General features: G+C 37.2%; 1 protein-coding gene across 1 annotated transcript in view; it reads right to left on the bottom strand.

The window, feature by feature from the left end:
* Positions 1-747: 747 nt before the first annotated feature.
* The window catches only part of LOC106868071 (transmembrane protein 33), a 17,143-nt gene continuing 7,051 nt past the window's right edge, over positions 748-10,839 (bottom strand). Inside the window, exons 2-8 of the mRNA XM_014913187.2 lie at positions 10,092-10,159; positions 7,392-7,486; positions 5,851-6,035; positions 5,068-5,135; positions 3,319-3,452; positions 2,204-2,287; positions 748-1,513 (exon numbers count right to left, since the gene is read on the bottom strand). Coding sequence (XP_014768673.1) covers positions 1,381-1,513; positions 2,204-2,287; positions 3,319-3,452; positions 5,068-5,135; positions 5,851-6,035; positions 7,392-7,486; positions 10,092-10,145 — 753 coding nt within the window. The 5' untranslated portion in view covers positions 10,146-10,159 and the 3' untranslated portion in view covers positions 748-1,380. The remainder of the gene's footprint in view (positions 1,514-2,203; positions 2,288-3,318; positions 3,453-5,067; positions 5,136-5,850; positions 6,036-7,391; positions 7,487-10,091; positions 10,160-10,839) is intronic.

The following is a 10,839-nucleotide window of genomic DNA, read 5'->3' as shown; positions in this document are numbered from 1 at the left end:
TTCATTCCGTGAATGATGCTGCAAGGAAGGAATCTGGCCGAAATATTCTATTTTATTTTCAAACGAGCCAGGTCTGGCTTCTTACACCTACCCAACAATGTCATTCTAAAAGTAAACTATCACATCATTGAAATCTTGAAAATCTCAGACAATCCATAACTGATTCAAAACAATGTGAATAAATAAGGATTACATTTGACAGAATAGTCCGAATGTTAAAGGGCTAAATTATAACATTGTAGATGTAGGAGCAATCTTGTGTAGTGAAGAAGTTAACTTCCCAACCTCACAGTTGTGGGTTCAGTTCCAAGTTTTGGCTACTACAGCCCTGGGTCAACCAAAGTGTTCAGAGTGAATTTGGTAGATGGAAATAGTGCAGAAACCTTTTGCACATTTGCAAGATGTATGTATAAATGCGTTTAATGCATGCATGAATGTGTCTTGATGTTGCAGAACAGCTGTAAACGAGCATCAGTGTTGTACAAGCGGTGATATTTATAATCTTGCGTGAGAATGGCCAGTGTGCTATGTGCGAAGGAAACATGTGGCACCATAGAAAATTTGCTTCAAAGAATTTTGTCTCACACAATTATGAGGAAGCAGATGTTACAATTTTGTTTCTATAACAGGGATGAAACTCAACTGGAACCAATGTGACTGAGATTTTCATGTTGGAAATGTGATCTTTTATTTCCATTTCTTAAATAAAATCAATGGATGTTATAAAAAAAAAGACAAACAAAACACTTAGCATATTTATGACAATATTCATTGAAAAGCAGAAAAATATCGTGATAAATAGTTTGCCAAAATTACTTTTAGTCTTCAAATTTAGACTTGATGATATCCATTGTCAAATTTTTATTTTTATTTTTTTTTTTTACACATGATAGGGTGGTTCTTCATTTTAATAAAAATAAATAAAATAAATAAAAGAGAAATGAAAATATGTTTCTCAATAGAATAGTATTATTAGTTGTTATTATTATTATTATTAGTGAATTTTGGTGAGTAAATATATGACAGCAATGGAAAGATTAAGAGTCAGTAGAAATCTTTCAAAAAATAAAAAATTAGGAAAGCTATGAAAAAAACAAAAACAAAAAAGAAAACCCCCCAATAGTTTGTTATTGATTGAATTGGGAGAAACTGCTTTGTTTTTCTTGTTAAATTCCAGCTGTTATGTCAAATGGAAAACTTTGAAGAAATGCTTCTTATCAGGACTAAAATAAATACCTATATGCAGTAGATTTATTGAAGACAAAATAGTTGTTATCTTTGTCAGCTCCCCCACCCATCCCCACCTCGTTAACACAACAATTAATTTGTAGTATATTGTTTAGAGTATTAATAAAATAGTTCAGGTAGCAATAACTGGAGCTAAGAATTGGTCTGTGGAGCGAGTCGAGAGATTAAGGCAATTCCCCTATAACAGAAGTTCTTCAAGAAAACGGGACACTGAGGTTTCGAACACAAAGTCTCCACGGTGATACGCATTTCATGAAACAAAGTCCTGCAAAAGAAAATACAGAAAATTCTGTTATGAAAAGAATTTCTGCTCCACAGGACAGACACACAAAAACAAAACAGAAAAAAAAAAAAAAGTCTCAGAAGCTTGCTTCCTAACCAAATGATCTTGGGTCCTCTCTCATGGCATGGCAGCTTGGGCAACTGATTTCTACTTCAGCCTTGGGTCAACCAAAATCTTGAGAGCCGAAATGGAAGACAGAGACTGAAAGAAGCCTGTTGTATGAGCGTATATGTGTGTGTGTGTACATACACATATATACAGTGTGCAATGGGTAAATTGTTGCCTAGTCATCCATATAGTTAACCAGGTGATACATGAAGGAGTCACAACCAAAAATTTTTTCACCCAGGTTAGTATCGAAAGGGTTAAACAGATACAAAGCCATAAATTTAGTGGAAGTGACAGACTCAGATCAATCCCCAACATATTACAGGTACTCATTTTATTGATAGTAGAAAGATGGCAGTTAAAGTCAACTCCAGTGGGATTTAAATTCAGATTGTAACTACTACAAGGTATTTTGTCCAAGGCTCTCTGCCAGTTCTACCAATCTACCATCAAAATGGTTTCTAAAAGAGATTTAAAGGCCACATTTTTATTTTTACATGTAAAAAAACAAAAAAACAAAAACAAAAAACAAACACTTGTAAAACTCCCAAATTTGTTACTCACCTGCAATATGGATTTCTCCTTGAAGAATAGCGCATGGTTATGAAACGGTAGTAAATAAATGGCAAAAGCAATGAAGCTTTTCCTCTGAAATGAAAATAAATTGGAAAAATCATAAAAAGCTGATATTTGGTAAACCTGTCAGAGACTTATTATTAACTCATAACACGAGATGTCATGGAAACGAAGAAGTCAAGACATAAGCTGTTACGTTGTATGCAGGTGAAAAATCCTGGGTAAGGTTTCCGAAGGAGTCAACCAGCTGAGGCAGAGACATATGGTTGTGGCCAACAGCTTGGAGAGAAATAGGGGCCACCAATCTGAATTGCTCATGATACATTCTGGATTGGATGTCAGCCAGGGTCACTGACTCCACAGAGGTAGCAGAAGACTTTAAAAAGGGCAAAATCTAGTTACGACATCAATGAATGCCCCAATGACCACACAGTCAAGGGATGAGAAGGAAGGAAGTAAAGAAGGATATGAGCATCCTAAGAGTAATCAAGAACCCTGCATGAAATAAAAATCAAACACTCTGAATATATTTTCAAACTGTTACGATGATGAGGGGTCCAGCTGATCTGTAATTTTGTTTTGTAATTTTGGTTGTGGGACAGATACTCCAAGATTTCTTAATTTGGTTAAAACCTGCTTCCTAAACAATGGTGGCACCATGAGCCAGCCAAGATGCTTTTTCATAGATACTAGGAATTCCAGAAACATCAGCAAATACAACTGTCTCGAAGAAACAGAATGATAACAGCTGTCGAGAGGTAAATACCTTGTCCACAGAGAGAACACAATATCACTGGTAGGATATGAACCAACAACCTCTCAGCAGGTTGTCTGGAATGTTACCCACTCTGCCATTAAGAAACTTGTTCAGTGATAACGGGGGAAAAAACCTAGAGAAGTTTATGAGGGACTGGTGATAAAAAAGAGGCCAAGGGGTCAGTAGTCATGTGATAGGTGACAGGGCTGTTGGGTTTGGACTGAACTGGAGGGTTTAATGGTAATAACTGCAAAGACAGCACATTTCTGGTGGGGAGAGAGAGAGATATATAGAGAATATATAAACAGTGGGATTAAATATGAAATAATTACAAAGATTTACTTACGAAAAGATCATCAATACAATGCCAGGCATGAGAAATATTTCATTACAAGCAATAAATCTGAGAATATTTGACTGTTGAAGTTCAAGACTTGCAATTAGATTCATCATAAACTGCAGAGAATTGCTCCCTAAAATCTGTAATGAGAACAACAACAACAACGATTGTTAACATACGGGACAAGACCAGAAATCTGAGGTGACAGTTGTTGTTTTACTGTTACATCATTTAATGTCTGCGTAAGAATGAAAAAGAAAGAAAAAAAAAAGCATTTAGTGGGATTTGAACTCAAAATATAAAGGCTTGTAACTAAATGATGCAAGACAGTTTTACCACTGCTCTGACGCTTCTACAATATTCAACCATCATAATGTGATGATAAACAGCTTACTTTTAAACTGTTCTGTGCTAAACAACCCATGGGTTCAGTCAGGGATTTTTGATGAGAATAGGTGACTAGCCTAACCACAACTATCTCACAGGACACCATAACCATTCTGGGAGAGGGAGAAGTCAACCCAGAACTTGACTGGTACTTCAACCTCAGAGGCATAAAAGGCAAAAGTGATCACTGTTGGATTTGAACTGAGGAACACACAGCTGAAACAATCGCAGTGAGGTGGTTCTGTGAAAACTCTAACAATTCAGCAGATGGAACATTAAATAATGATAATAATGATTTCAAATTTTTGCCACAAGGGCAGTTTGGGGAGGAAGGGATTAAGTCGATTATATTGACCCCAGTGTGTTACTGGTTCTTATTTAATCGACTCCAAAAGAATGAAAAGCAAAGTCGACCTCGGTGGAATTTGAACTCAGTATGTAGAGGGCAGACGAAATACTGCTAAGCAGTTCGCCTGACGTGTTAACAATTCTGTCAGCTCTCCACCTTCATAATAATAATAATCTTTTTTACTAAAGGCACAAGGCCTGAAATTGTTTCAAGGGGAGGGGCTAGTCGATTACATCAACCTCTGTGCTCAACATGATACTTATTTTATCGACCCCAAAAGGCAAAGTCAACCTTGGTGAAATTTGAACCCAGAACATAGACATGTATGAAATGCTGCAAAGTATTTTGTACAGCAATAATGATTACAGGTAGAGAGACCAAGTAGGAGAACAGGTTAAGTTAATGTCAGCCAAACTGTGAATATTATCTCCATTGAATAGAAAGAATATAAATATTTATGAAATAAGATTATTTGATATGCACAGCATTAATTAGGATTAGAGTTTTATCACAGTTGCAGTAGGATCCTAGAAAAATCAGAGCTTCGTTGTGATGAGAACAACTCGTTAACCCATTTACTATTTCTTCTTTTTTACTGTAGAAGGATTATTATTTTACTAAGGTTGACTTTGCCTTTCATCCATTCAGGGTCGATGTAACTGACTTGCCCCTCACCTGAACCTTGCTGGCCTTGTGCCAAAATCTGAAACCAATATCATAATTATTATTATTATTCCACAGGGAACCACTTTTAAAATGTCTTCTACTGGTTTCTTCCAATACTTTCAATTACCAGTTCTAAGACAGTCATAGCATTTCTGACTTCAAAAAATATTTTCAAAATAATTTAATTCTACATCTGAACTTGAAAGCTACAGAAATATAAAATGCAGATAAGACAATATAATGTGAGAGAAAAAGAGAGAGGGAGAGAAGGGGGGAAAGAGTGGGGAGAGGCGAGAAAGAGAAACTGTTTAACGAACATTTTCAAGATCTAGGTAATCAAAGAGTGTACTCACATTAAGTATGCTTTTGGTATAGTCACAGGCATGAAGCAATGAAAAGAGAAATAACGGTGCTAACACCACTAGAAAAATTAAAAAGGTATTAATAATTAGAATAATATTGTTACTGACACAGGTAGGAATGAGAATCAAAATAAAAATACATTGGAAAGGGTTGTGGGTGTTTGAATGTGTGCATGGGATAGAGCAGAATGCATTCAGCCGCCCCCAGTAATACAACTGGTACTTGTTTCTAGTGACTTCAGGAAGATATAAAACAAAAAGTCAACTTTGGTGAAATTTGAACACTGAATGTTAAAAAATAGTAAAGCATTTCATCTGTTGCTCCACTGATTCTGTCCCATGGGGGAAAATACAAAAAAAGACAAGTTTCTGTTTCCTTACATTGAGTATATTTGAAAGATTCCAACTTGTTGGTAGGTGAACAAACATGTCCATATTAAAGCAAGGCAGATAGAATAGAAAGAACCACAACAAACAGAAGAAAGTGTTTGGTTCAATGCTCTAACAATTCTGTTTATCTACCGGCCTGGAGAGGTACTTTGTTTTATCAACTTGGAGGAAAGGTGAAGATGACCTCTACAGGATTTGAACTCAGATCATAAACGACTAGAACATTTGGTCTGACACTCTAGTGGTTCTACCAGTTTGCTGTCTAAGGACTCTGCAGGACCTTAAAGAATAACCAAGTACTTATGGAAATATGGTAGCAAAAGAATTAAATGAATAACCAAGTGTATAATTTGTGAAAGAGCAAATAAAATAGAGGAAACTTACTTGTGATTGGGTAAGAGTTGATAAATATCAAAGAATACAGCAGATAATGGCAACTATCTTCCATGATAAGTTGTCCAAAGTATTGTCTGTTTAACTGAAAATTGGGCAACCGCTGATAAAGCCGCAATGCACTGGTGGCTGCATTACTCAATAGTGCTCTCTGGTAAAAACTATAGGAATTACCTCTGAAGATGAAATAGAAATAGATTTCAAATAATTACCAAAAGGTTAAACCAAAGTAAATTCTAAAACTGCACCCACACAGTGGCACACGTATGCACAAACTGGCACAGAAGCATATATTCTAGCCCCTGCTTTAATAATCTACTCAATGTTACCTTTATGCACAAACCACACTGCTCTGTCACCTCACATTTCGACAACAACACTGGAATTGCATTCACATTAAAACAATTATCGTTAATAATTCTTGACACTTCAAGTAATATTGCTTTCTTAGTTGAAGAAAAAGTGGCAAGGATTCTTTTCATTTCAGTAATGTCATCATCATCATCATCATTGTTTATTGTCAGTTTTCCATGCTGGCATGAGTTGGACGGTTCGACTGAGGTCTGGAAAGCCAGTGGCAGCACCAGGCTCCAATATGATCTGATAATGTTTCTACAGCTGGATGCCCTTCCTAATGCCTACCACTCAGAGTGTAGTGGGTGCTTTTTATGTGCCACCGACATAGAAGCCTGTCGGATGGCCCTAGCATCGATCACGTTCGGATAGTGCCTTTTGTGCACCATTGGCACTGGAGCCAGTCAGGTGGATCTGGCATCGACCACGTTCAGACATTGCTTTTTATGTGCCACTGTCACAGAAGCCAGTCAGGCGGCACTGGCAATGACCAAGTTTGGGTGATGCATTTTACGTGTCTCCAGAACAGGAGCCAGTCAGGGGGTACTGGCCACAGCTACGATTTTGGTTTTACTTGACCCAACAGGTCTTGTATACAACAATACTTGTTGGTTGTGAAACTTAAGAACATTTTCAGTTCATAAGAAATAGTATAAAACTCCACAATATGTATTAAATAACTCCTTTTTTCCCTTGTTTGTACAATTCTGTGACATAAAATATGCTCAAACAACAACAACAACCACAGACCTAATTCAAATATATGTCTTTTACTTGTTTCAGTCATTAGATTGTGGTCATACTGGAGTCTTGCCATAAAGAATTTTCATCTACCAAATCCACTCACAAGATTTTGGTCGGGTGGCCAAGGTACCATGTAGTGGGACTGAACTTAGAACTTGCGCCTGTATTCATAAAACGACCCCTGTTGTACTCTTTTGCCCCAACTTTCTCTCACCCTTTCTTCTTGTTTCTTGAGTAAAGCTGTGATGGACTAGCGTCCCATCCAGCTGGGGGGAACACATACGCCATAGAAACCGGGCCCATGAGCCTGGCTAGGCTTTAAAAGGGCACATAAAAAATAAATAATCTTAGATAAAGCCCAACAAATAATTATTTTTCTGCATCCTGATAACTTAGACTTAATTAGGGTGAAATTAACAGAAGAATGAACTTACCCAAATATTGGTAAAACGAAGAGAATAGTAAAAGAAATAGTCATTATACGAGTAAGCCACAGACTGGCAGCTACCTTGTTCCCCATCATGTAATTCTGGAAAAGAAAAATCAATAGAAATATTAAAAACAATACAAAGGAAACAACAAAATGTGAACGGAAATGAATTTTTTTTTTTTTTTTGCCTCAGTTTTTATTTAATGTTTCAAAAATTTGATAATTCTTCCTGTTATCTTGAGTTGGATGGTTTTTACCAAGTCTTCATCTGTTGGTCTCTGAGAAATGACAGGAACCTGACCTTCCAGATTTCATCAGAAACATTTACCTCTCTTAGATGGTGTTTAGAATCAAGACAACAGGAACCAATTTACAGAAGGATACACTTCATAGATGATGATGATGATTTAATACTTTTCCAATTCTAGTCTTGCACCCAACAGCCATCTATATTCCTGTTTGGTTAGAACCCAGAGAAGGAAGCCATCCCAACTCCAAGACTACAGGGAGGAATATACCCTATTATTTATTATTACTGTTCCATGCTTGACCACACGTTGGTCTATTCTTGGACAGTTCCAGCAGCCACATGAATTTTTTTCCATTTATAAGAAGACGCTAATACTAGCCTCTTGCTCAAAGTTCCTCCATTTCTGGAAAAAGGACGCTGTGTGTTCCCTTACCCCTCTCCTGCAATGCGACAAATTTTGAGACACAGGAAAAAGAGAAAATTCTTCACTAGTTCCATACTCTTGTAGTTATGGATTTCCATAAGAATGAAAGGCAAAGATGACATCAGAAGGATTTGAACACTGAACACAGCTGGAACAAACACGGCTCAGTGGCATTCTATTGGGGACACAGGCCACCTTTGTAGGGAGATGAAGCAGGAGGAAGAAATGTTTATCAACAGACTGGATGCCTCAGAAGGCAGTCAGCAACCAAGTCAATCGTTATATTAACAATTAGTAAGACAAATGTTAACTAATTACATATAATTAATAATCACACATTGTCCTTCTAGCAGGTACTCACTGGTTTTCAATATAGCTTTACATCTCAAGAATCTGATTATAAAACCAATGTCTCAGTAATATGCATTGATCTAACCCATGCCAACATTGAAAAATGACTGTAAAACAAATGAGTATATGAAATATATAAACAATTACAGCCACCTGCCTCTCACTAGCAGAATTGAGTTAGGAAACCCATCAGAAATTAGAGAAAGTTCTTTGGTTGAATGACATTTTGGACAAGGGAAGAGGAGGGAAAGAAAGAGAGGTTTTAACAGCATGGCTACAAAGCCATGAATGGGAAATGGAAGTGGTATAGGGAGGATGAGGAGGAGTAGGTGTAAGTAGTGTTAGAGGAGGTAAAAAAGAGGTCAGCTGACGTTGGGGGGAGTGGGTGAGTAGAGAGATAAGAGCCACAGGTGGGAGGAAAGACAAGAGACTAATGAAGGATTGGTCAGAAAGAAGACAGTGAAGAGGTGTCGGGGGGGGGGAGTACAAGTAAAAAACAAAAAGATAATAGAGTTATCTACTTGTTTGTTTTCTACCATATCAACAACAGCACAGTGTGTGTGTGTGTGTGTGTGTGTGTATATATATATTCATATAACATAGAGCAAATATATAAACCGGATACAACGGATAAGTGGTATTAATCCATGGACATCCTCAACATGTTATGCCTGCCTTTCCTGCCGGCAGCAGTGGGGAGGTTGTTAATCGGAGACATCATGGATATTACTGCTACCGTCCAATGCGGACATGGTTTCTACAGCTGGCCACCCTTCCTGATGCCAATCACTTTATTGAATGAACCAAGTGCAATTCACCAGGGCACCAGCACTAAAAGAAGTGGCCTTGTCCCCAGTAATTTACCACCCTGGCCACTTGGTCAAGATTATTAGCCTTTCTTTACTTTTTTCATACAATCATACTTGTATGATTGATAAAACAAAGTAATCAATAATTTTGTGATACACACGTGATTCATAAAACACATTATTCTCTTGTCACACACAAAAATGATGAATCATTCACCCACAGCAGTGGGCAAATATATTCTTAAGGTCAACTTAGTTACTCGCACTCATATTAATTATATAATAATCCTGAATAGATTTTTTCCAGTAGCTCTGTGCTTTTTAAGGTAATTAGAATGGGAATTCCCTTACTTGATAGACAGATAAGGATTAAAGACCAGAAGGGCATCTGGTTATAAAACCAATGTCTCAGTAATATGCATTGATCTAACCATGCCAACATATGGCATAGCAATTAAGAGTGTGGGTTACTAACCCCAAGATTCTGAGTTCGATTCCAGGCAGTGACCTGAATAATAATAATAACATTGAAAAATACCTTAAGAATGAGAACTCCAGTTCGAAATTTCCCCAAGACACTTGATAAAGGCTTGGGGATATATCAGCTGAAATGCTGTGTTAACAACAAACAAGATGAGGACAAATATTCATTAAATGTAAATGTCGAAAATCCTTGTCCAGTACCGGTTTGATCCCAAAATCTAATCAGTTTGTGCCAGTCACGAGGCCATACATCCCTGAAGGTTTCATCCAAATCCATCCAGTGGTTTTTGAGATATCTAGTCCATGGACAAACACACAAACACAACTGAAAATAATACCTCTGCCTTCGTTAAGGTGGACATAATAATAAAAACCCAGAATAATTACCCATACTGTGGTTCTGTTGCCTGTGTTGTTTGTATTAGTTTGTTCATCAGCCATCTTTGAACTGGTTTCTGAAAAGAAAGAACAACAACAACATAGGATCAAAAGACAAATGACTTGATTGACAAACGATTTTATGACTCTTAATTGCAAAGAAACGTGATTGGGAGGAATGGTTCGGCACCATTATCTTACTGGTACTTAGTTTATTGGAACAGTAATTAATGTTGATCTTACTAGGGTTAGAAGGTGGATAAATATAGGACTAAAGCATTTTGGTAATATAAAAAAAATGTTCTAAAATTAACAATTAAATGGTTAACTTATTTAATCCTTTAGCATTGAAACTGGCCAAATCCAGCCCAAATATTCTAACCGTTTTACATACAAACACTGGCCAGATCTGGCCTCTCTCACCTACCCTACAACGTCATCCTAAAAATAAACAATCATGACATTGAAATCTCAAAGCTATGAGATAATCCAGGATTAATTCAAAACACTGTGAATAAATCTGCATTCCTTCTGACAGAATAACTTGAATGCTAAATGCCTGGAATGTGAGGGCAGGTGAGTGCGTCTGTAATTAGTGTAGAAGCAGTGTTCACTATAGCACCTGTATCCACTTGGTGCTTGGGCCAAGAGAAAAAGCTGGGTATCAAGAGAATCAGCTATAGAGAGGGAGGGAGGGAGAGAAAGAGAGGGAGGGAGAGGGGGAGAGAGAGAAAGAGAGGGAGTGAGGGAGAGAAAG

Source organism: Octopus bimaculoides, chromosome 13, assembly GCF_001194135.2.
Source record: "Octopus bimaculoides isolate UCB-OBI-ISO-001 chromosome 13, ASM119413v2, whole genome shotgun sequence".
Lineage (NCBI taxonomy): Eukaryota > Metazoa > Mollusca > Cephalopoda > Octopoda > Octopodidae > Octopus > Octopus bimaculoides.
This window is presented reverse-complemented; position numbering and strand designations above follow the sequence as displayed.